The following is a 27,080-nucleotide window of genomic DNA, read 5'->3' as shown; positions in this document are numbered from 1 at the left end:
GGGATATTCGTGTAGGAGTTTCACCTCCAAATTGTTTTATCCCTCTCCCCGACCCTCCAGGAAAAAACATCCTAAATCTTCCATAAATTTTCAGAGTGAATAATAATAAGGTGCTTATGTATGCAAGGCTGTGCAGCAAGACAGTGCAGAGAGATCCTCCCCTCCCCCGCCACGGCGCGCAGAGTCGCACTGCGCCGGCGCGGCGGCTGCGAGCGCGGAGGCTTCTGGGTAGGCGCCGCTGCCCCGCCCCTTCGGAGACGGCCGTGACGGCTCCTTGGGCAGCGCAGTTCCTCCGAGGATGGCTGCCCTGGTGGTAAACAAGCCCGGAGCGGGATTGGACTGTGCCCGGCAAGGCAGCCGCGCTACGGCAGTGGTGAAGGTGAGAGGAGCATTTGCGTGTTCTGTTCTCCACCGCCGGCGTCGCGGCGTTTCAGTCGCGGGGAGTGGGCGGCAGCGCTGCGGCCCTGACTGCTCCGGGCGCCGGCGGGATGCGCGGCGCCGGGCCCGGCTCTGGCCGCCTGGGCCACCCCTTTTCTGCGACGTTTGTTTCCACAGGCTCCTAGCGGCGTGGTCGGCCGCTCCCTGCAGCCCCCTCTGCTTGGCCTCGCCCGCGGGGTCGCTGTGCCAAGGAGAGTGTGTGGGCCTGGGAAAGTGACTTGGGCTGCCCTGTGCCCGGTCCTCTGCTCGCAGTCAAACGCTCAGCAGGCGTGCACGACTCCCCTCCGCCCCCTTGGAAAAGAAAATAGAATAAACGAGGCTATTCTTCTTTGCAGGCGTCGTTAGGTCTTTTGGCTCGTTAATACCGTTGTAGGACGTGGCTGTTGCTGCCTGTTTTACAGGGGAAGAAGCCGGGGGGTAGGTTAAGCACCAAAAAGTCGGCGTTTCACGGATGCTCTACCTCGGTCACCGGGCAGAAATAGCTGCTGGGTGAGATGTTTACTGGACACGGTCCACGCTTTTGTGAACAAGTCTGCACTGGTAGGCTGGGTAGGCACAAAGGCTAGTCTATCTCGTGTCCTGTGCGTGGAGTTTGCACGCTGTCGTGTGTTAAGTTCTCCAGTAAGTATTTACCAAGAACAAAATAAAGTCATTGAAATAGGTTAAATTCGCTTTTCTCTTTCTTTTCCTAACATTATTCATGTATGGAAGGATTTGGAAGAGGGAACTGATCTCAGTGGTTTGTAGAATAAACTGCATTCCAGAATGTTGGTTATTCTCATTCCTGACTACATAATAGAGTGTTTGAGTTGCAAAATGAAAAAAAAAGGAAGGAACAAAAGCTGCTGGTGAATTCTTCCTCCCACTGGTTCTGATGAAGTTGGCATCAGTCTGTGTTTTACATTTTCACAAGTGATTTTATTTAATTTGGGATGAATATTTGGGCTGTTTTTAGTTTTTGACAATGCTGTTATGAACATTTGTGTACAGCTTAGTTTGCACATATGTTTTAATTTTTTGTGTGCACACTCTTAGGAATTATATGGTGACTTTTTAAAAATTGTTTTAGGCAACGTGATTTGCAATACTGTTTGTGATAGGGTTTTAGGTCAGCAATACACAAGACAACTTCCTGAGCATCAAGGATGAAAAAAAATCCCTGTACCAAATAATGCCTGAGTCCTTTTAAGATCTTGAATATTAGACCCTTGTGATTTTTCACTCAATGTTGAGCTTTTATGATAACTAATAATACATTTCTGCTCACAGCCGTATTTTCTGACAATATTGGTATTGATTCATATGACATATATTGAGGTTATTCTCTAAAAACACAGTATATATGATGTGAGGGAGCCTTTTTTATTATTAGAGTCGCTGTATGATTGAGCTTTCATTTATTGATTTGTCATTTTCTAAGAAGACTTAAGACTAAATTGAAATTAAAAAAATTGTCGTTGGAGTGGATATTACTGCTTTTCTATTTGGTTAATATGTTTACCGTAAAAATCTCAGAAGCATGCCCGTTTGTTACAGCACCATTTGATGTACTAGGGGCTCTTCTAAATTTTTATCTTACGTGTAAATGTGCCTGAGTTGTGCATTAAGATAGTCCTTTTAGCATTAATGTCATGCCCTAGTTTGTAAGAAGTATGATGTATAAGAAGTATAGATTGAAATTTTTTAAAACTGTAATTTTTATAGATGAAAGGCATTTACTTGGAAGGTAAAACTTGAAGTAGCACTGTAGCACTGTTGTTCCGTTGTTCATCATCATATGCTAATATATAAAGTGGCTTCTTAGAGATAAGGTAGGAAAGCTGATACATTAAATGGTTCTTCTATTACATAACTATATCATTCATTATAACCTTGTTACTTCATGCTTTCAAGTAAAGTGAAAATAGCAATTCCTTACTTTAAGCACCTTTGTGCAAATTTTGAGTGAATACCTTGTATCGTTTAAAGACATTTAGTACATTTGCTACTCCAGATTCGATTAAGGATGCTATTCACAGGGAATATGGTATATTGAGATTTTTGTGCTTTGTTTTATATTTTTTAATTTGTTTTTGGGTTTTTGGACCATACCTGACAAGACTCAACTCAGGGACTGTACCTGGTTCTGTGCTCAGGGCTCACTCCTTGTGGTGCTTAGGGGACGAACTGTATTGGGGATTGAGCCAGGAGGCAAGGCAAGTTCGTTAGCCCTGTGCTATCTCTCCAGCCCTGTATTTTGTTTTAAAAACAAAAACGGAAGGTAGAATAACTAGTTGGCGTGGGTATTTTTAAAATTAAAATTGTAGAACACTTAGAAGTGCTGAAAAATACTTCAGTGACATATGTGGACACTTTTTTCACATAGAAGTTCATGGTCCTTAATATCAGACATGCCAGTTAATACTGTTCTGTTTCTTTTGATTGAATATAGGGCCTTCACTAAGTCGTACATTGCAATTAGAAATAGATCCAAAAAATATTTTGTATCCTAGGGGCATATTAATTGAGAACCAGAAGTTGATATTTAAATCTAAGTGATGACCTTTTTCTTCTGCCTTAAATGAAATAAGTGACTACTGGACAAAATTTGGTAAATATAGTATCTTTGTTCTTTTTCATTTATAGGGGTAAATTGTTATTGTTGGCCATGGCAATTTTCCTCTGTAAGTGAAAAATAACAAATATCGATCGGTAGCCTCTCTTCTAATTGGTTGTTCTTGTGCCCCTCTGGAGAAAGCATAGCCCAGTTTTGAAAACTGTCCTATTAAGCTATTGGGGCTTAGATTATTGCAAAGGAATTAAAGCCCCCAATTATATAGACCAGATATAATAAATCAAAGCTTTTTTTTTCTTCAAAGTATCTTGATGATGTTAATTAAACATCATAGCATTTCAGGGACATTGCACTGTTATACTGTGATAATTTTGGTAGATCTATTAGGTGAAATGATAAAGGATGATTTAAATCTTTATAATCCAGATTTTTTTCCTTGTGGGGGAATAAAGGAGCTTAGGAAGATTGAACATTGTTTTATTTTTTAATTTATTTTTGGGTTTCAATATTTTAGACCACTTTTTGAAAACCAAATATGTTTATACTTTTAAGTAATTTAAAGAGCCTGTGTTCCATTTCCAAAATTTAGGTGCTGGAGTGTGGAGTTTGTGAAGATGTCTTTTCTTTACAAGGAGACAAAGTCCCTCGCCTTCTGCTTTGTGGCCACACAGTTTGTCATGATTGTCTCACTCGTCTGCCTCTTCATGGAAGAGCAATTCGTTGCCCTTTTGATCGACAAGTAACAGATTTAGGTAGGAAATGTATATATATATATGTATATATATATAAGGCTTAACAATGTCGTATCAGTGGAAAACATGTCTACTTTGTTTTTTTATGTATTTAAGGCCACACTATATAGTGCTGGGGCAAAGGGCTGTGGTTCTGGGGCTACTCCAGGCATTGTTAGGACTTGTGGTGTGGGCCTAATGGTGTCATTTTCTATTTGGCCTATAGTGACTCCAGGGCTACCCAATGAAGCGTGGGGCCCTCCAAGGATACAGCTCAGAAGTTTAGGCTGGGTTAATAGTGTGAAGACCTTTAAGACATCTGAGTAACATTGCTAACTTGATTCGGAGAATTAAAAAGATTCATTTGCCAGAATTCATTAATGCAGTAAAATGTTTTCTTTATGTTTCCTTTACAAATACCAGTAATGAAAATACAAACAGATAAATTATTTGTCTTAACATATATTTTTTTTATATCAGAGGCAATTGCGTGTAGTTTCTCCTAACTGCTATTTATTTTCTTTTAAAATAAGTTTAAAGGACTTGTGGATTAATTTCAGTTTCCTGACTACCTTTAAAAGTTTTCTTCATGTATTTCAAAAGAATTATCACTTTGAGGTACCAGATTTGAAAATAATTTACTGTATCACTGTCATCCCGTTTCTCATCGATTTGCTCCAGCGGGCATCAGTAACGTCTCCATTGAGAGACTTATTGTTACTGTTTTTGGTATATCAGATACCCCACGGGAGGTTGCCAGGCTCTGCCATGTGGGCGGGATCGGAGAGGGGTGGGGCAGAGGAATCTTGGGTAGACTGAATGCAAGGTGAAAGCCCTACCCTCTGCACTATTGTTCCAGCCATTGAAAATACATTTTTTAAATATTTGAATAGCTGACTCACTTAAGTTCTCTAGTTTACTCCTTTGATAATAGAAATTTCTGTAATGTAATTTTTTTTTAAAGTTGCTCCTTCACTCCCTATAGTTATTGAATTAAGACTTTAATTTATTCATATTATATGCCAAGCAAAACATGTTCAAGTTAACCCCCCGCCCCCCCAAGAAAAATAAAACAAGAATGCTCACATTTTAGATTGAAAACTTCAAAATGCTAAGAAACCTTGTTGTAGAATATTTTCTCACAGGGAAAATACTGTTTTCTTTTTTTCGGGGGGGGGGGAGCAGGGGGGACTACCCCGGGCGATGCACAGCTGTTACTCCTGGCTCATGCACTCAGGAATTACTCCTGGTGGTGCTCAGGAAACCATATGGGATGCTGGGAATCGAACCTGGGTTGGCCATGTGCAAGGCAAATGCCCTACCAGCTGTGCTGTTGCTCCAGCCCCAAATGCCGGTTTCTTAAGGATTTGGTGATCCTTAATTTAAAAACTAGTATGCCCATATGCCAGAGAACTTGATATAGCATTAGCATTCTAAATAGCATTATTTTAATCTTAGCCAACAAATAATAAGGGTAAGGTTGAGATATCTCAATTCTGATAATTTTTCATTTAGCTTTTTATTCTGTAAGATATACCTAGTGTGTACTATGTTCTTTATAAGCATTTGTATAGAAATGTTAACTTTTGGGCCTGGAGCGTGAGGACAATGGGTAGGGCATTTGCCTTGCATGCAGCTGACCTGGGTTTGATTCCCCATCATCCCATATGATCCCCAAGCACCCCCAGGAGTTATTCTTTTTTTTTTTTTTTTAAGTGGTAGGATTTTATTTATTTATTTATTTTATTTTATTTTATTTTGCTTTTTGGGTCACACCCCGCGATGCTCAGGGGTAACTCCTGGCTTTGCACTCAGGAATTACTCCTGGCAGTGCTTGGGGGACCATATGGGATGCCGGGGATCGAACCCGGGTCGGCCACGTGCAAGGCAAACGCCCTACCCGCTGTGCTATCGCTCCGGCCCCCAGGAGTTATTCTTTAGTGCAGAGCCAGGAGTAACCCCTGTGCATCGCCAAGTATGACCCAAAAAGCCAAAAAAAGAAGAAAATGTTAATGTTTTCCAACAAAAGAGTCTTTGTTTTAAACTGCCATTTTAAAGCTGAAGAAATAATGCATAAGCTTTAGCTGTGCATCATTGAAAATAAATGTGTACATATACAATAAATTAACCAATAAAAGTGCAGTTAATCATACAGTTGTCTCCTCTGTTAGTTACATGTCTGCCCTTGCCTTCTGGCAACTAATTGGTCTTGAAGTCTAAACATTTGCTTTTGTTTTATATAGTTTATTTCTTAACTTTTAAATGTTTTTGGTTTTGAGCACACACCGATGCTCAGGCCTTACTCCTGGCTCTTTACTTAGGAATCCCTCCTAGATGTGCTCAGGGGTCCATATGGGATCAAACCCAGCTTAGCGGCATGCATGGAAAACATTCTATTCATTGTATTTATCTTTAGCCCCTTGTTCATTTATTTTTTGATATGCTATGAGTGAAATCATGCTTCTTACATGAAATCAGGTTTTTTTCCCCCATCTGGTGTATTTCACAAAGCTTGATACTCTCTGTGTTCATCCTATTTTTTGCAAGTGACTGGAATTTATCTTTTTTAAAAATAGCTGTATAGTATTCCAATGTATCTATATACCACTTCTTTATCCTGATTGATTCTTAAATTGTTTCTAAATTTCATGTCAAAGAGTATATATATTACTTAAATTTTCTTGAGTTTTAAATCTTATATTCAGATCTTGACTCCATTTTAAATTTAGTTTGGGTGATTTTAGTGGTATAGTTTCATTCTTTTGCTTGTGGCTGTCCATTTTCCAGTACTGTTTATTGAAGAGGTTATCCTTGTTTGATTATAAGCGTTGGACCTTTTGTTTTAAGTTAGTTGTCCATTTGTTTTTTTGTTGTTGTTGTTGTTCTGGTTCCCTGAGGTTCATTTTATTTATTTGTGTCTTCATATTCCAGTGTCATGTTATTTTACGACTAGTGCTTTGTAGTATTGTTTAAAGTCAGCAAACATATAGATTCCTTCATTTTTTTCTTTATATTGTAGCTATTAGGGCTCTTTTTTAGTTTGAATTAAATATTATGATTTTTTTGTTCTACTTCTGTAACAGTATGCCATTGGCATTGCACTGACTCTTTATATTGTTTGTGATAGAATAAACATTTTACTGCCGTTAATTTTTCTAATCCATGAACATGGAATATTTTTGTATTTGTGTGCCTTTTTGCATTTCTTTCAGTGGTGTCTTTCACTTTTCTTTGTACATATCTTTAAGTTCTGTGACCAAATTTATTTCAAGACATTTCTTTCATCTGTGATTGTAAATGGGATTTTTTTTTCCTGATTTCTCTTTCTTCTAGAAAGTGGATCTTTATATATTGTTTTTAGCCTGCCATGTTTTTTGTATTATTGTCCAGTAGCTTTTTATTTAGTCCTTGATATTTTATATATGTATGTTATTCTGGTAGACTTTAAACCTATTATTATCTTTTTCTGGGACCACACCCAACTATGCTCAGGAATCATTTCTGGTGGGTCCAGGGGACCATGTGATGTACTGGGATGGAACCCAGGATGGCCACTTGAAAGGCATGTTGCCTTAGCAGCCTGTACTGTCCCTGTGGCCCCTCTTAAATCTTTTTAAAAGGTACCGTATTGTCTCAGCATAAATTTCTACCCTCAGTATTTAGACTAGAAATTTATAACAGAATAGTTGGTCATACCCTAGTGGTGCTCAGGGGTTACTCCTGGCTTTGCACTCAGAAATTACTCCTGCTGGTGCTCAGAAAACCTTGTGGGATGATGGGAATCGAACCCAGGTCAGCTGCATGCAGCCCAAGCATCATACCAGCTGTATTATGGCTCTAGCCCCTATTCCGCTTATTTCCCTTTTCCCTGTTCTCTCTGGTAACCACCATAGTTTTCACCCTGTCTAGGAGTTAGAAACAATCTTTTTCTTTCTAGTTTGTTTGCTTTAGTCAGTTTGCATATGAAACATCTTTCATTTAAATATTTCACTAAGTGTAGTCATCTCGGGGTCCATCTATTTTTTTTTCCAGAAGGGCATAATTTGATTTTTTTAAAATGCCAAAGTAGTATTTCCATTAAGTATTTTTTCGTCGTTGTTTGTGGTATCAGATTGATTCTGTATTTAGCGTAAGTATAGTTAATAATGCTCTTATGAACGTAGACATGCAAATATTCTTTCAAATTAGTGTTTGATATCATTCAGATAAATGTCCAGGGTAGCACTACTGGCTCATAGGGAGTTTCCCTTTTTTTTGGTGTGGTGAGGGTTGAGGATTAGGTTGTACCTGGCAATGCTCAGGGTTTCATGTGTGGTCCTAGGGATCTAAAACTGTTGCCTGTTAAATCGCAAGGCAAGTGCCTTAACCCTTATAGTATCTCTCTGGATCCAAATATCCCTTTATAAAAAATATTTTTATTATTTATAGTGCTAGTGTTGGAATCTAGGCCTCAGTATGCGAAGCATGTGCTGAACTACTGAGTCATGTCCTTTTCTCACTTTTATTAGGAGAGACTGTATTTGTGTGATGAAATTTATGTATTCATTGACTGCTACATAATTCTAGATTAGAAAAGGGTTAAAGCTTTACCGGTTCTAGTTCTGTTTATTTAGGGAGTTTTTTTTTCCAGTACAATGAGTCATTACTTATTTGTAGTTATAAAATAAATTAACTTGTTATGAACAGATTTTTTGTAAAAGTAGAATGCAGACAGCAGAGTATGCAGTGTGCTGTAATGCTGAGAATAAATTTTTATACATATATTTATGTTGTCTTGGGTTTCAATCTAAAATAGGATACTATAAAAATATTTGCATTCTTATACTATAAGATATTTGAAAATACTTGTTTTGGTAAATGTAGTAAAAGCAATAAAATAACATTAGAATAAGTGACAGAAAGTAAGTAGCTTAGAATGATGACTTTTTAAAATAATGTTAATAAGACAGTTGTTTAGGTATAAAAAGAAAATTGAAGGGTTAAATTTTTAACTCTAGACATTATTAGTGACTAAACTATGACAAAATCATTAATACTTTTTACTAGACTTTTAATTTTTTGTATTCTAGGAGATTCAGGTGTCTGGGGATTGAAAAAGAATTTTGCTTTACTGGAGCTTTTAGAACGACTGCAGAATGGACATATTGGTCAATATGGACCTGCAGAGGAAGCCATTGGAATATCTGGAGAGGTATTGATAATTTGCTGAAATAAAGTGGCTGTGAACATAAATTTTTTCTTTAAAATTGCTTGCTATTAAAAGCACAGAATGACCTCACTTACTACATTAACTAGGAACCCAGAAAGATTGTTTTCACTGCATGCAGTTCTGAAGGCAAATTATTCTCAGGAGAACAGAAGTAAATTGAAACTTGAATTTTCTGAAAAACATTGGCCCAAACTTAGTTTTGTGTGTAAATGTTTCTTCATACTAGAATTCAATTTTACCATGGCATTAAATGAAGTAAGATTATGGAAGACTGTATTATGACTGTAGGGTCAGAGAGAGAATACAGTATTTAAGATGTTTGTCTTACACATAGCCAACCGTAGATTAATCCCTTATAGTCTTGTGAGCACAAACCAAGAGTAGTGCACTAACACTTCAGGCCCAAAACACCTTTTCTCCCAAATGAGAAGATCGTATAAACTATTAAGGCAGAGGATGCAAAATTGAATCAATTAACTTATAGCACAAAGAGGAACTTTGTAAAAGAGACCATTGAGGGGGCTGGAGCGATAGCACAGCGGGTAGGGCGTTTGCCTTGCATGCGGCCGACCCGGGTTCGATCCCTGGCATCCCATATGGTCCCCCAAGCACTGCCAGGAGTAATTCCTGAGTGCAAAGCCAGGAGTAACCCCTGAGCATCGCTGGGTGTGACCCAAAAAGCAAAAAAAAAAAAAAACAAAAAACCAACCATTGAGTACAGAAGCAAATTGCCTTTTAAAAAGAGCAGGAACAATGCTGGAGGGATAGTTCAGAGGTTGCATGAGGCTTTGGCTGCACAATGGTTTGCATCCTGACGCTGCAGACGGTCTCCCGAGGACCTCTATGTGTACTGTGTGCAAGGGAAGTGCCTTGTCCAGAGTACTACCTCCAGCCTCTGAAAACATTATGGATTATATGACATGTGATCTTTCCCTACTTTTAATAATGAAAATTAGGGTGACTGAAGAGAGAGTACATAGAGTACATAAGGTAGGTGCAAGAGCATAGAGCCAAGAGAAATCCCTGATTACCACTAGGTGTGGCCCAAGAACAAAAAAAGAAAAAATTAGGTTCAACACATACTTTGCATGAAGTTGGCCTGAATTCAGTCTCCAAGCACTATATGGTTCCCTGAGACCCCAGCACTACTCGGTGTGTGACCCAGAAAACAGAACCACACAGTAATTAAGAATTAGAAATAATATTTAAAAGCTTAATGGAACTTAGAAACCTTTCTTAAAATTTTTATAGAATCAGTGGCTTTCTACCAAACTCATTTGTGAAGCTTAAGGAAAAAAAATCCAACAACCTAGGCTTCACCTGGGATCTAATGAAATAAAAGTACTTGTGTTTCGTGTTTTTTTTTAATTTTCCTTTATTTCTTTTGGTTGTGCTAGTGATAAAAAAAATCATAGTTTTTTTTTTTGTTTCGTTTTATTGAATTACTATGAGATACACAGTCACAAAGTTGTTTGTCATTGGGTTTTAGTCATACAGTGTTCTAATATCCATCCTTTCACTGATAAACTTGATAGTTTATTTGATGATCATGTGATCCTGGTTATGCAAGTTTTGTGCTTCATCTGTATTTGTGCTGCTTCTGTATATCATCATGACAGTAATTTTGGGATATAGGGGTGTATTTGATGTATATTTTCAGTTTTACTAAAAGAAATTGTGTTATCTTTATGTTATCTTTGATGAAATCTATGAGTATAGTTTTATTCTCAAGTTCATACCAGCTATTGGTATGCAGCATTGGAAATAGTTCGTAAAAGTGAATGATTTTTAATTTGAGTTATGAAATGTACTTAGATTTTGTACGTAATTGCCAGTGTGTTTTCAGACATTAAGGCCAGTCAGGTAAAGAAAAAGAAGAAAAGATTATGAACTTTCTTGTTTAAAAAATAATCATGTTACAGTGATTTCATATATGACATGAATTTTTTGTTCTGTAGAGCATCATTCGTTGTGATGAAGATGAATCTCATGTTGCATCTGTATATTGCACTGTATGTGCCACTCACCTGTGCTCAGAGTGTTCCCAGGTTACTCATTCTACAAAGACATTAGCAAAACACAGGCGAGTGCCACTAGCCGATAAGCCTCATGAGAAGACCATGTGCTCTCAGCATCAGGTGCATGCCATTGAGTTTGTTTGCTTGGAAGAAGGCTGTCAGTCTGGCCCACTTATGTGCTGTGTATGCAAAGAATATGGAAAACACCAAGGTCACAAGGTATGAATATAATTAAATGGATAATTAAATGGATAATTCTCCCAAGTTTATTTATCATTCTACTCTTTGTTTTTATTGGACTGGCTTTTTATGCCAATTTTGGAAATTGAGGAAGAGTTAAGTAATGAATGAAGCTTGTAGCAAGAAAACAAAAGATTAAATTTCTGAAGGTCATAACAATTTTAAGTGGTTTTTAGATTTTTTAATTAGAAATAAAGTAATCACTATCACTGTCATCCCATTGCTCATAGATTTGCTTGAGCAGGCACCAGTAGCGTCTCCATTGTAAGACTTGTTACTGTTTTTGGCATAAAGAATACGTCATGGGTAGCTTGCCAGGCTCTGCCGTGCGAGCGAGATACTCATGGTAGCTTGCCAAGCTCTCCAAGAGGGGCGGAGGAATTGAATCCGGGTTATCGAGTGCAAGGCAGTCGACCTGTGCTCTGTGCTATCGCTCATTATTATCCCCTATAAAATAACTATTTTGTTAAAGTTCACATCTTCGATCTGGCACACATTGAAATCTGTATTTTTGGCTATGTAAATAGTTCTTGGAAACAAATAGTGTACCTACCTTGAAATCATTGCAGAAAAGATCAACAAGGAGTCAGAGTTATTAATGTATGGTAAGTTTAATTGATGAAACTTGTGGATTAAAGTTAGGTTTTATTAATCTATTATATTGTATATTAGTATACTATAATATATATTAGTATATTATACATAATATAAAGAATCATATTAAACTTCTATATTATGTTGTATTTAAAATAGTTAATTGCTCCAACTACTGTACTATTTATTTTTAAAAATGAAAAACAAATCTATGAGCCTTTTCCCTTAAAAAAAAATTGTCACTTTGTTTAGATTTTCTATTTCAATTTGTTTTCCCAAAAAAAAAAAAAAACCTCCAGTAATTGGAAGTAAAATTTTTTGTGTGTGTACCTGTTTTCATAGTGCACAGGTTGGCTTGACAATATTTATGTTCATTGATAAGCTGCTTATGTTTATTTTAGAGGTTGTCTCTGGGACATTACTTAATGGTAATGGACTTCCAAATTTCAGAATACTTCTTTGCAGGATAGATTTTTTTTTTTAAAAGACTGAAATGAATTTTTTGGCCACTTTTAGTCTATACTCTTTGTAAATGATTTATAAAAATCACTTGTGACTACTTCTGTTTATAAATTATAGGAGAGGGGGCCGGAGCGATAGCACAGCGGGTAGGGCGTTTCCCTTGCACGCGGCTGGCCTGGGTTCGATCCCCGGCATCCCGTATGGTCCCCCAAGCACTGCCAGGAGTAATTCCTGAGTGCAAAGCCAGGAGTAACCCCTGAGCATCGCTGGGTGTGACCCAAAAAGCAAAAAAAATAAAAAATAAAATAAAAAAAATAAATAAAAATTATAGGAGAGGGGCTGGCGCTATAGCACAGTGGGTAGGGTGTTTGCCTTGTACTCGGCCGACCTGGGTTCAATTCCCAACATCTGATATGGTCCCCCAAGCACCGTCAGGGGTAATTCCGGAGTGCATGAGCCAGAAGTAGCCCTTGTACATCGCCAGGTGTGACCCCAAAACCAAGAAAAAAAATTATAGGAGAGATAAAAATAGTTCCTTATGTCATAAACCAGTACTGAGTTATTTCTATGTAATCTTTCATTTTTTAGCATTCAGTATTAGAACCAGAAGCTAACCAGATCCGAGCATCAATTTTAGATATGGCTCACTGCATACGAACCTTCACTGAGGAAATCTCCGACTACTCCAGAAAATTAGTTGGAATTGTTCAGCACATTGAAGGAGGTGAACAGATAGTGGAAGATGGAATTGGAATGGCTCACACAGAACATGTATGGATTTTTTTAAACTTACGTTTCTTTCCCACCTTCCCTTGGTTACTGCTGATGTTGTGATGAGCAGAGGTTGCATGCACACCTGGTTGTGGTGCTCACACATTTTTAGTGGTCGTGCTCACTGAGATTTGCACTCCTTTCGTTGCCGGCAGTGCTTACACGTGTGTCTTTGAGGTTTGCACTTGAGTTGATGTGCACAAGTTACAGTTTTGCTCATCAGAGCTTACTGTGGTGCTCATATGCTCACCAGAGATCATACTTCCTGACTATGACTCTTAAGTTACGGGCCTCACATGGCTTACAACCCTTTTTGTGATACTCATGCACTCTTGGGTGTCATGTAGTTAGAAATCACATTCAGTGCCAAGCATCTCAGACAGCAGAGTTGCTCCGATCACACATGTGGACATTCAGGATTTAAACTGTTTACAAGGCAGGTTCTGAACCAATGAGCAGTTCCAGACCTATATGTATTCTCTCTCTTTTGCTCTCTCTCTCTCTCTCTCTTTCTCTCTCTCTCCCTCCCTCCCTCTCTCTCCTTCATCCTTTTCTGTCTCGCTTTCTCTTGCTTTTTTCCTCTCTCTCTCTTTTCTCTTTCTCTCTCCCCTGTCTCTTACTCTTTCTTACTCTTTTCAGTGGGTAAGGTGCTTGCCTTGCATGTGGCCAACCTGAGTTTGATCCCCCTCACTACCAGGAGTGCTCCCTGAGTGCAGAGTCAGGGGGATGCCCTGAGCACTCCTGGGTGTGGCCACCAAACAAATGAAAAATAAGGTTAATCTGGGTGTTGAATTTCTGTGTATTAGAATAGAGAATACTCTCCAGTGAATTAAATAAGTGGCAGGGCACTTACCTTGTACATGGCCAACCTGGGTTCGGTCTCTGGCACCCCTATATGGTCGCTTGAGCATCATCAGGAGGGATTCTTGAGTGCAGAGTCAAGGAATAAGCCCTGAGAACTGCTGGGTGTGACCCCCCCCAAAATTTTTTTTTGGAATCATAAGGATATACATATATAGATGATAAATTTTAATTGTTTCATGGAAAAATATTTACGGTCAAAATGTTTACTTTCTTAGGTACCAGGTACTGCGGAGAATGCCAGGTCATGTGTCCGAGCTTATTTTTCTGATCTGCATGAAACACTTTGTCGTCAAGAAGAAATGGCTCTAAGTGTTGTGGATGCTCATGTTCGGGAAAAACTGATTTGGCTTAGGCAGCAACAGGAAGACATGACTATTTTGTTGTCGCAGGTTTCAACAGCATGTCTCCATTGTGAAAAGACTCTGCAGCAGGTAGGTACTTTAAACATGGTCATCACATAGCTTATGAAGGAAGATTTGTGAGGCTGATGTATATACTAGGCTTTTGTTAACTTAATAAACACTTTGTGTCTACTGCGTATAGTAATTTTATACTTGCTTAGTGGTTTCTGCTACAAGGCCAGGAATGTTTTGTGGTCTTTGTCTCTCTAGCATGTACTGCTTAACCTCTGCTCTAATTTAGTGAATCTTAACTTTGATGTCAGTATCATTACAAATTTATGATTTAGATGTTTCAAGTATAAAGAAAATATTTTCTCATTTGCATATATTGTTTTTTACCTACATGTGAGTGAATATGTCTTGTTCATTTTTCTAAGTTATTTGTAGTTAGAACTTATCAGATACTGCTTTTGCTCATGATGATAACTAGACTATTACAGAAATATTGGAATTATCTTGCCCTACATTACATTTACTTTAATACTTGAAAGTATTTCTATAGTGTATAAAAAGTATGCTTATAGGGGTGGTGTGATAGTACAGTGGGCAGGGTTCTTGCCTTGTATGTGGTTGACTGGGTTAGATCCCCCACATTCTTTATGGTCCCTTGAGCATTTCCAGGAGCAATTCCTGATTGAAGAGCCAGGAATAAACCCTGAGCCTTGCTGGGTATGGTCAAAAAAAAGAAAAAGAAGAAGAAAAAAACAAGCGAAAAATATGGTTATAATTGCTAAGATATTTAGAAGTCCTTTAGAAGTTCTAAAGCATTGTGTTAAAGTGACTGGTAGTTATTAATGTTATGGTACTGCGTCTGCGTTAATGCAGATGAAATTGGGTTTTTGGATTCTTAATGTGGACCTATTAGGCTTGTTCTGGTTTATGATCTTAAAATTTTAGACCTAATGTACTTTAAAATACTTAGTTACCACAAAGGTAATTGAACACCATACAAATTTACTAATTCTGGTAAGAAAATATTTTTTTCTTTTAAGTTTTAAGGTATAATAGTGAAATATGAGGCTTTTTAGCAGATGTGTGTTGAGGGCCTACTATGTGCCATGTACCTTCTGTGTATATGGTATACATTTGTAAACAAAACAAAAAGCCATAATCTCAAATTAGCATTCTAGCAAGAAAACAGTCCAAAACGTATCTAAATAAGTATATCATGAATAGATTAAGAAGTGATCAGAACTAAGGAAAAAATGGATGGATACAAAGGATTAGATTATCAAATAGCTTAATCATCCTTGAGAAAAGGTGGAATATTTGAGAAACTAAAAATGCTTGACTTTAAGGCGAGGACCCAGGGATCTAGACTACTAGATGAGGAGACTCTTTGGGGCCAGAGTGATAGTACAGCAGGTAGGACACTTGCCTTGTGTATGGCTGACCCATGTTCAGTCCCCCTCCAGGAATGATCCCTGACTGCAAAGCCTGGAGTAATCCCTGAGCATTGCTAGGTGTGGCCCCAAAAACGGGGGGTGGGAGAGGGAAGCTAGGCTTGTCACAATTTGACTTTTATTCCTTTTTCTCCCCCCTGCCAATATTTTTTATACCTATATAATATTTTACTTGATTTTGGGCTATACCTATGGTCAATCCTGAGCTGAGGACCTATATGGTGCCGGGGATTCTAACTGGGGTTGGCTGCATGCTCTTTAGCTCCTGTATTAATCTCTCCAGCCACTGTTGATAGACTGAGAGGTACTCATCTTATTTACTAAATCATGTACTAATGCCCAGCTTTCTTACACCAGTCAAATTTATGTTTAAGTTAACTTTGAATATTGTACCATTTAAGGAACTTAAGTTTTATTGATGAATCTTTCTTAACAAGTTTATAGATATGCTGCTTTATCTTTTCTAGGATGACTGCAGAGTTGTCTTGGCAAAACAAGAAATTACAAGGTTACTAGAAACACTGCAAAAACAGCAGCAGCAATTCACAGAGGTTGCAGATCATATTCAATTAGATGCCAGCATACCTGTTACTTTTACAAAGGTAATGCATCATACTTAATTTTGGGGTATGTCTTTCACAAATCTCACTTGTTTTACATTCTGTGATAAATTAACTTGAAAAGAAGGCTAAGAAATTTATGAATGTACAATAAGAAATGAACTTTCTCAGTGGAGACTAGAAAGTAATATAATGAATCTCCTTTATATCCATTCCCCACTTTTAGTAGTTAAATTTTTTTTTTCTTTTTGGGTCACACCCAGTGATGCTCAGGGGATACTCCTGGCTCTGCACTTAGGAGTTACTCCTGGCGGTGCTCGGAGGACCATACGGGATGCTGGGAATTGAACCTGGGTCAGACTGCATGCAAGGCAAATGCCCTACCTGCTGTGCTATTGCTCCAGTTCCGTAGTAGTTAAAATTTTTTAATATCACCTTCCCTACTTTCCTTTCTACCTTCAATTTCTCTGGATTATTTTGAAACAAATTTCAACATAATGTTTCATTCTAGCATCATATGATTTAGCTATGAATATACTTCTGTGTTATATAAAAAGAGTAAGGACTCTTAAAATTTGTAACAAAATATAACTGTCACACTTAAAAACTTAATAAGGGGCTGAAGCAGTAGTATAGCAAATAGGGTGCTTGCCTTGCACATGGCCAACCACATTTGATTCCAGCATCATGTGTGTTCCCTGAACCCCTTGTGGAGTGATCCCTGAGTGCAGAGCCAGGAGTAAGCTCTGAGGCCAGCTAAGTGTCGTCCCTAAGTTAGGTAGATTAATCTCAACATTATTACCCAGTTTTCAATTTTCCAGTGTTTAAATGTTTTTAATTCATATATTTATTTATTTTTTGGGATTCACCTTGAGGTATGTATGTTTATTGCAGTATTTTTGAAATACGCAAAATTAGAGGTGACCAAACATCAACTGAGGTTTGGCTAAATCGTGGTTCACCGAATATAATGAAGCAATTGGAATGAAGAAGTAGGTCTGTATAATTTTGAAAGTAAAGGGTTCCACAATATTCTGTAGAGTGCAGAAGTTGGTTGCAGTATGTACCAAATTTATGTTTTGTTTTTATTTACATTTTGTTCTGTTTTTGGATCAACCCAGCAGTGTTCAGTGGTTTCTCCTGGCTCTGCTCAGGAATTACTCCTGACAGTGCTCTGGGGACTATGTGGGGTGCCAGGGATCGAATTAGGGTCAGCCGAGTGCAAGGCAAGTGCCCTACCCATCTCTCCAGCCTTACTTAAAAAAACCTTTTTTTTAATGTATGTCAACTGATGCGTAACACAGGTAAATTTCTAGAGCATATATATTCAATTTTTAACAGAATATTTCTGACAAGTTATAAGCAATTTCTTCTTCTAATTTTTTTTGTGGGATGGGGCTTCACTTGGCCATTCAGGAGCTATTCCTGGCTCTGCTCAGAAACCGTGTAGTGTCAGGAGTCAAATCTGGGCCTCCCTTTTAGTTTGTATCTTATTTTAAAAACAGCACAAAAGTCTTATTTAAAGACTCAGTTAAACTAGAAAATCTGAAAATTAAGTGGTATATATACTTCTTAAAAGAATTTTTACAGGGGCTGGAGTGATAGCATAGCGGGTAGGGCGTTTGCCTTGCACGCGGCAGCGGGTAGGGCGTTTGCCTTGCACGCGACCGACCCGGGTTCAAATCCCAGCATCCCATATGGTCCCCTGAGCACTGCCAGGAGTAATTCCTGAGTGGAGAGCCAGGAGTAACCCCTGTGCATCGCCAGGTGTGACCCAAAAACCAAAAAAAAAAAAAAAGAGAGAATTTTTACAATAATTTGTATTGGGCCAGACGGATAAAACAATTGATAAGGCACATTCTATCCCTGGCATACCATATGGCCTTTTGAGCCCCACCAGGAGTAATTCCTGAGTTCAGAGCCAGGAATAAGTGGATAGCACCACTGGGTGTGGCCCCCAAAGCAAAGTAAACAGTAAACACATACAAAGTTTCACTAAGAATTTTTTTTTGGTTTAGGGTGATGCTTAGGGCTTACTCCTGGCAGTGCTTGGGGGACTATATAGGACCCTGGGGATCGAATCTGGATTGGCCACATGCAAGACAAGTGCACTATCCACTGTATTATTGCTCTGCCCCCACAGATTTATTAGTGAGGAATGATTGATGTCTGACAAGGTCAGATTCAATTATATTAGGGAATATAGCTCAAATTTCAGTGGATTCAGGAATGAATGGGATACAAGGAACTAAAAGTTTCTTTTTTAAACAAAAGTATACCTATATCTTTAATTCTATATTAAAATATAAATTAAAAAAATCTTAATTACAGGACAATAGAGTTCATATTGGACCAAAAATGGAAATTCGAGTTGTTACATTAGGATTAGATGGTGCTGGAAAAACTACTATTTTATTTAAATTAAAACAGGATGAGTTCATGCAGCCTATTCCAACGATCGGTAAGTAGGAGTATTGCTCTGTTTCTTAATGGACATTTTGTAGGCAGACTCAGCTTTCTTCCATATTCTCATGGTCTTTATGCTAGTCAAATATGGATATGAGCACTTTCCTGGCTTTAATTAGCATTTTAGGAAAAATGTGAGATTCAGTAGTCATGGATTGAGATGTGTTTGGAGGGATAGTAAAAAAGAAATAATATTTTTCTTACAAATGCAGGGAATTTGCAAGGAATAGAGAGGTCTGATTGCCCAGGCTGGGCTTAGGGGTCTGGAGTGGTATTGTGCAGCACAAGTAGGTATTTGAGGTCTTAGGGATCCTGGGAGAGGCTTGGAGGCTAACAGCAGTTAAAGCTGTAAACCCGTGTAAGTTTATTAGCAGAAGAGCTGACTGTGCAGCAGCAGAAATACCTGTTTTAAAGGTAATTTGCAAGTCACAATTGTAAACAAAGTGTTTTATGTGTTGCTCATTATAAGTTCAGTATTAAAGTAACTTTCTTTTGAAAACAGGTTTTAATGTGGAAACTGTAGAATATAAAAATCTAAAGTTCACTATTTGGGATGTTGGTGGAAAACACAAATTAAGACCACTGTGGAAACATTATTACCTTAATACCCAAGGTAAGTGTGAGAAATGCCATCTTAATTTTTCAGGTCTTAGGTTACTTGTTTTTAACATGTTATTTTAACTATTTAACCTAGTCTGGCCTTAACTTTGGGCTGCACCTTTAAAAATTGTTAGCTGGCTTCCCAGAATTAAAATAGAATGTAGAAAGAATGTGATATGTATATTTTAATTCCTGGAAAATCATAATTAGGACATAGAATCATACTTTGAAACATAGTTTAGACTACTTACCTTCTTGCTGTTCTAAAAAGTTAAAATACATAGTAATCGTATATGAATGCTGCCTGTATAGCATACAACAATTTGTGGGATATGGTCATGCAGCTCCATATAGTAAAACATTTATTCCAGTATAATCACTCAGCAGTGGGTTTGATCTTTAGTGCCACAAAATAAAAACAAAAACAAACAAAAAACCACCTTAAATAGCTTCATATCCTTAATGCCATCCACAATTATTATCTGCAAAAGATTCTTTTTTTGTTTGTTTTTTGGGTCACACCCGGCAGTGCACAGGGGTTACTCCTGACTCTGCACTCAGGAATTACTCCTGGCGGTGCTCAGGGGACCATAAGGAATGCTGAGAATCGAACCTGGGTCGGCCACGTGCAAGGCAAACGCCCTACCTGCTGTGCTATTACCCTAGCCCCCTGCAAAAGATTCTTCAGTAATTTGCTGTTAATCTGTTAATGTCATAAATATTCCATCAGTTACCTTTTCACATCTGGTTTCTTTTTACAGTTTTGCCTTTTAACAAAGGTGAAATGTATGTTCGTGTCAATTGTTCTGTATGTCATGCTGCTTTCATGTAGACAAGAGACTTAATTATTTTGCTTTTGGGATTTTTGATATTAAAAATACAAGCAAGGGATTTCTGGGGAGAAAATGAAACTTTGAACATGAGAATGGCTGAAGGGTTGGGAATATGTAACTCGCTAGGAAGATTACAAAAGAATCAGCTCAATAGATAAATTTCTGCTGTGTGTTTTGAGTCTAGTCTGTGGAAAGTTGAGTCTGTATTTTCATAACAGTTTATATGGGAATGTAGATAAAGTACTTGGAAGAAATAAAGCTGATAGACTTATTTAAAATACTATCTTTTGGTAAAAAAAAAGTAGTATATTAGGTAGAAAATGATAAGATGAAAAGAAAAATATTGATTAATATATAGCAGCTTATGTTTGGTAGAGCAACTATTGTAACTCCCAGTTATATAGCTATTAATGAAAGTTTTAAAAAGTACTAGTTATTGCTACTATACCACTAGTCATTGCTAGTGCTTGCTACATTAACTTAGCTTTGTCATTGCTACATGCTTCAGTCACTAATGGTAGCCTTTATGTGGAAGTAGTGATGGTTGGATTGTGTTGTGACTCAGTAATAGAGCACTTGTCCTGCAGATGTGGGGCCCTGGCTTTGATTTCTCACATTGTACTGTTCCCCAAGAACAACTAGGAGTAACCCTGAACACTGCTGGGTGTGGTTCAAAAACTTAAGGGGAAAAAAAAGAAAAATCTAAAAGAATTGATATTCCAGCCAAACTATAAAGAAATCATAACTGAGCTGTAATACTAAAATAACTACTTTTTTGAAACTTCACAGTTGACTAATTGTTTATTTTAATCTTTTCTGTTTTTGGTAGCTGTTGTATTTGTTGTTGATAGCAGCCATAGAGACAGAGTCGGTGAAGCACACAGTGAACTTGCAAAACTATTAACAGAAAAAGAACTTCGAGATGCTTTGCTCCTGATTTTTGCTAACAAACAGGTACATAATTGTATATTAGAATCTTATGTTAATTGTTTTTGTATTCTATATCATAAGGTGACATGAAAGACTTAAAGAGTATTCAGTATATATTTATGAACTTGATATATATGTGTATATATATATATATATATATATAGAGAGAGAGAGAGAGAGAGAGAGAGAGAGAGAGAGAGAGAGAGTGTGTGTGTGTGTGTGTGTGTGTGTGTGTGTGTGTGTGTGTGTGTGTGTGTGTTTTGGGGGTCACACCCAGAGATGCTTAGGGATACTCCTGGCTCTGGGCGCTCATGGATCACTCCTGGTGGGGCTCATAGGACCATATGAGTACCATAGATTGAACCTGGGTTGACTGCATGCAAGGCAAGCACCCTATCTCTGTGTTCTGTCTCTCCGGCCCCAAAAAAGCAAACTTAAAAAAGTTCACACATTTTGCTTTGCTTCTGGTTGTAGACATGCAAGTGCCATGAATTGAGTATTGTTTTTCACCCTGTCATACCGTTGAAGACTTCGAAAATATTTGCTAGTCCTCAGATTCACATGTGTTGTAGGTGTGGTTAGTAAACAGACATTATCCTCAAAGGCAATTTGGCAATACATGTCAAAGTTTTAGTCTCATAGATTCTTTTATCCTTTAGTCTGTTTCTGATATGTCCTGTAGCCAGATATTCCAAGGTTAGCCTACACATAATTTTGCAAATGTATTTTTGTAAAAATATGATTGATTATGTGTTAATTGGATAAGCATATAACCTCAATCTGAATACTCAGTGTAGGACTGTAGGACTCGTTTTAATAAATTGTTGTGGGGCTGGAGTGGTAGTATAGCTGGTAGGGCTTTTACTTAGCTCACAAAGTAAACCAACTTGGTTTCAATCCCTGGCATCCTAGGTGGACACCTGAGCTCACCAGGAGTAAGCCCTGAGCACGGCTGGGTATAGTCCCCAAACAAAGCAAACAAAGAAATTGCAGCAGGGATTGGAGTCGTAGTACAGCAGATAAGGTGTTTGCCTTGCATATTACTGACACAGGTGCAATTCTCCATCCCATATTACCCCTAAGCTCCACCACGAGTGACCCGTGAGTGCAGAGCCAGGAGTATCTAAGCCCTGAGAACCTCTGCTAGGTGTCCAAAACCCAAAACTAAGCATTGCATACACAATGAAATGCAGCGCAGGTATTAAAAATAATGTGAAAAATATGCTTGTCTTGGTAATAATATCTACTTTCAGGGTGTGTGTTAAAGAAAAACAACAACAAAAATACTGGAACGTGTTTCTTATTTGATGTGACTGCATGCACATGCACTTTGTAGAAACATTTTAAAAGAAACAGTAAATTGTCATTGTGGTTGCTTCTGAGAAGTAGGGGTATTGGAGGTAGTGTACTGTTTTCTTATGTCCTATATATAAATAAGCCATTTCTTATAATACATATATGTTAATTTATTTTTCTTTTATGTAGCTGAATGAAAGCCACTATCTTTCATTCAGGCGGTATAGCTTTCATTATATGGCTTTCTTACTATGTTTATAAATTATTTTAATCAAGTCCATTTTAAAAAATTGTCATTTATCAGATTACTGAAAAGCAAGGCTAAGTTTTAACTTTCGGCTCCTGACTTATGTATACAGCAGATTTGAACATAAATAGTAACAGCTATATAAATGGTCATTTTTATGGGAAGTAATAAAAATCTGGTTTGTGACTATGTTTCAGGATGTTGCTGGAGCTCTCTCAGTAGAAGAAATCACTGAACTCCTTAGTCTCCACAAACTGTGTTGTGGCCGTAGCTGGTATATTCAGGGCTGTGACGCGCGGAGCGGTATGGGACTGTACGAGGGACTGGACTGGCTCTCCCGGCACCTTGTGGCTGCTGGAGTGTTGGACGTGGCTTGACTTTAAAGCAGCACTGTTCAAGTCTTATGGTTAAGAGTTATTTTGCACATATGCTATAAGGAATTCTGCATCCAAAAAACAGTTGTTTGAGAATGTGTGTATGAAAGGAATTTTGGATTGGAGATTTAGTACATTACTGTGTTTAAAAGTAATTCTGTAGTGAAATGTAAGTACCTCGAGTAGATAAAAGTTGGATTAAGTAGGGAGTTCTTGAATATACTTTTTTTTTAAATGTACATTTTTTACTTAGGTTTTTTTTTTTTAATCATATGTGACTATAGATTGGAACAGCAGTCACAGAGAAGGGATAAGTGAAGGTTGATTCTTTCATTGAATAAAAGAACAGCCATTTGAGTGCCTGATGGAACCTGTGTTAGCAAGTAAGGCATCGCTGCTGCTTTCACTTGCCTTCTCATTGAAGTTTGGCAGTATTTAAATAGTTGCAAAATGTTGCAAAAATTGTGTCACTTAATGGGTTGGAACCCAAACTGCATCTTTGTGTTATAGGATTACTTTACATTGAGTGCAACAGATCCTTTAATGTTAAGATATAAGCTATAGATAATATTTTTTACAGTGTTTTATTAAAACTTTCTCAAAAATATTTTGTAAAAAATCCGTGAGTCAGAATGAAATGTTATTTAAGTAGTCCTGATTTTCAGATTAGCATAAAACTGAAAAACAATAATAAAACTGTGAAAGTCAAGTTTTATTCCAATTTACCTTCACTTCTGAAAGACCTACTTCAATGATGGAAATGTATATGTTCCCTAAAGTGGTCCTTCTATTTTTTAATATATTTAAAGACAATAGTGTTTTCACAATTAATGTTACATCTTTAGTGAGAATGACTGTAGGTAAAATGTGTAGTAAGTTACACATAAAACCAAGGTTGGCTTTACATAAAAGTTACAGATCTAAGAAAACTCATAAGTCATTTAAATAGTGGGGGATACTTGTTACATCAATTACTTTAAAACTGTTTTTTCAAATTAGTGTATTTATCTTGATAAATGTATTCAAGGCCTTTAGTGAAAGCGCCTTGAAAAGTTAAAAGGAAGACTGTGTCTAAAGGAAAAAGAAACAAAGTTTATTTTACAGTGTTTCAGGAGTTTGCTAGTTTTAAAAAAATGTGCGCTTTACTGTGTTTCATTTTTCATATGTAGGGGGATGTTTGTGTTCCAGCCTGGCACAGCCCACATTCTGGGGTCGTGGGGTCGCTGCAGGCAGTGGTCAGGGACCATGCAGTGTTGGGCTTGAACCTGGGCCTCCCATATGCAAAGCATGCATGCACTCAGCCCTCTGAGCTCTCTCTACAGCCATGTGTTTCATTTTTGAAGAGTACTCCCTTATGGCAGTATGATTCACTATATTTAAACATTCCTAGATTTTTTTTCTAATGCTCTATGATTTAGGATGAACTTATAGTCCTAAGTCTTATTAGTTGAACTGCTATGAAGAAATTGATGTCTTGTGACATGATGTGACTTTTAGGTGGCACTGTTTTACTTCAGTCTCTTCAAACTTAACTGTTTTCAATTTAAAAACACTAAGTTTTAGAAAATGAATTTTTTAAAAGTCCGTCAGTGTTATGGACAATGTGTAAATAAGTAAATATATTTCATCCTTTACTTTTCAAGTGAAAGGTCATGCTATTGCAAGTGTACTTTGTGTGTATATTAATACTTCTAAATTAAATTATTTAGTATTTGACAATAACTGTGAAAAATAAAAACGGTGTTGCATTTGCCTGTGAACCCTTGAACGGTTTTCTCTACTAGGTAATTGGGGAAAAAAGGTTTAACACTAACATGTAAACTTGCTTTCCTTGTAAATTGTTTCATCAGTTTTGCTAAACTTTATATTCCTTAGCATATTACTGAACACAACTTAAAAATTAAACCATTACTTAAACATAATTATAATGTACATAATTATAGTGTTTCTGTGTGATTTTTTTTAAGAAATGTTTTACTCAGGTTCTTAGTACTATATGTGGTTGTATTTTTTCACTGATAAGTTTAAATATATTAATCTGCTTGATAAGTGTCAGATTTAAGAATGAAACACTTTAACTCAGGCATCCAATGATGAATTGAGTGGATTATGAAGGTGTGGTCTACACAGTAGAAAACAGTGCAGTTGCATGGAATGATGAAATCATGAACTTCTCTGCAACTTGGTTGGAACTGAAGATGTTTAGGTAACTGGAGAATGTCAGAAGAAGGACAAACACAGGATGATCTCACTTACCTTTGGTATATTGAATAATGGGAGGAGAGTATGCAAGGTATTAAAGGGGGATATCTAGATCACCCTCGACTCCAGAGCATAAGGAAGACAGGGAACAAAAGAAATCAAGGGCATTTGGGAAGTAGCAGACACATGGGAAGGCTAGAGGTGTGGTATTTCGATATATCTTAACCACAGAACCAACAGCACTGAAAGCCTGAGATCCAAACTACAACAATCAAACTTAAAAATGTGCCTGTTAGGAGTCAACCTCAGGACAGATAGTGGAGGGAAGTTGATATTGGTGATGGGATTGGTGTTGGAACATTGTATGCCTGAAACCCATACAATAATAGCTTTCTAAAAATTGGTTCTTGATTTTAAGTCATCGTTGTGGTGGCAAAGATAAACAATAAGCCACATGGGGACGGAATCGACATTAAATTTAGAAATAAGTTACTCTAGGTTGTCGTCTTTATGGTGGCAAAGATAATTAAATGAGATGGGGTAGGAACTGACTGATTAGAAATCTTATTCTAGGTTTTGTTTTTGTTTTGGGCCATACCCAGTGATGTCAGTGCTTACTGCTGGCTCTGTGCTCAAGGATCACATTTCACAGGGCCCTGGGGACAAAATGGGATACAGGGGATTGAACTGCAGTTGGCCGCAACACAAGCACCTTATGTGTTATATCAGTGGCCCCAGAAACAACTTATTTTGTATATGTAGAGTCATGCACTATTGAGGATTGCCTTCAGCCAAGACCTCACATATGCAAGGCATGTAATGCTACATCTCCAGCCTATCACATTTTTAAATAGCTTTCTGAAAGGAGAGCTAAAATATTGCGTTTAAAATTTTATATAAAAATTAGCTTAAGTGTTGGGGATTGAATCCAGAGCATGTGTAGGATAGATGCTCTACCACTGAACCACATAGTAGCAGAAGAAATTAGTGTTTTATTGATGTAAGGTCACACCTTGCAGGTGCTCAGGGATCACTCCTGGTAAAACTTTTGAGGACCATATGTGGTTCTAGGTAACCAAACTGGGTTTGCCTAGTGCCATCAGGCACCCTATTTGCGCCCAAGAACACGTGTGTGAATGGGTTTTTTGTTTTGTTTTTGTTTGTGGGGGCTACAATTGACAGGTTCGGGCAACAATGTGGAGTGCCAAGGATCAAACCTGGATCAGCCGCGTTGCAAGGCAAGTGCTTTACCCACTGTAAGATCATACACAGATGATTTATACATTTGATATACACACGTACGTCCTTATACGGATTATCACAGATTATATAACATAGTACCCACTGTACATTTATTCATGGCATCTACAGTGTACTTTTAAGTCTACCAATATATTAAATTTGTGAAACAGAATGGAAAAAAACATGATTTTCAGTTTTTTTTTGAGGAAAAGGGAGAATGTCATCATGGCCACTTGGTGGCAGTATTACCAAAAAATTTGTTTGGGACTTTAGGAATAGATTGCTAATTCCAAATAACCTAAAATTAGTAAGGAAAAGTAAATGCAACATGAAAAATCACTTTATGTCCAACTTTTAGTTCTGCTTTTAAAAAGGATACAATGTTAAAATAGCATTGTTTGGCATATTTTTCTGCCTCATAAGAGTTTATAATGCAAAATTATATTAAATTTTGATCACTAAATGAAAAAACTATAAAGAATATTAATTCTCCAAACAAGTCTTGAATATTTTTCTCTAAGTTTTTTTTTCTTTTTGGGTCACACCTGACGATGCACAGGAATTACTCCTGGTGGTGCTCAGGGAACCATATGGGATGCTGGGGATCGAACCCGGGTTGGCCGCATGCAAGGCAAATGCCCTACC

At 37.5% G+C, this 27,080-nt stretch overlaps 1 protein-coding gene across 1 annotated transcript; it reads left to right on the top strand.

Moving 5' to 3' along the window:
- The first annotated feature begins 249 nt into the window (after positions 1-249).
- On the top strand, positions 250-24,933 carry TRIM23 (tripartite motif containing 23). The gene is made up of 11 exons (XM_004608480.2): positions 250-379; positions 3,582-3,744; positions 8,793-8,914; positions 10,891-11,169; positions 12,835-13,017; positions 14,097-14,312; positions 16,153-16,287; positions 18,577-18,706; positions 19,214-19,324; positions 20,974-21,098; positions 22,815-24,933. Exons 1-11 carry the CDS (start codon positions 299-301, stop codon positions 22,992-22,994), a joined length of 1,725 nt encoding a protein of 574 aa, XP_004608537.2. The 5' UTR covers positions 250-298; the 3' UTR covers positions 22,995-24,933.
- The last annotated feature ends 2,147 nt before the right edge of the window (positions 24,934-27,080 follow it).

The sequence above is a fragment of the Sorex araneus genome, chromosome 1 (assembly GCF_027595985.1).
Source record: "Sorex araneus isolate mSorAra2 chromosome 1, mSorAra2.pri, whole genome shotgun sequence".
NCBI classification, from domain to species: domain Eukaryota; kingdom Metazoa; phylum Chordata; class Mammalia; order Eulipotyphla; family Soricidae; genus Sorex; species Sorex araneus.
Note: the sequence above shows the minus strand (reverse complement) of the source record. Positions and strands in the feature narration are given on the sequence as shown.

Excerpts from the sequence above, each read along its gene's own strand:
- TRIM23 (XM_004608480.2), top strand. The coding sequence starts at position 299 with ATGGCTGCCCTGGTGGTAAACAAGCCCGGAGCGGGATTGGACTGTGCC. Across the intron at positions 11,170-12,834 it reads GAAAACACCAAGGTCACAAG|CATTCAGTATTAGAACCAGA; the intron begins GTATGAATATAA and ends TTCATTTTTTAG. Across the intron at positions 19,325-20,973 it reads TTATTACCTTAATACCCAAG|CTGTTGTATTTGTTGTTGAT; the intron begins GTAAGTGTGAGA and ends TGTTTTTGGTAG.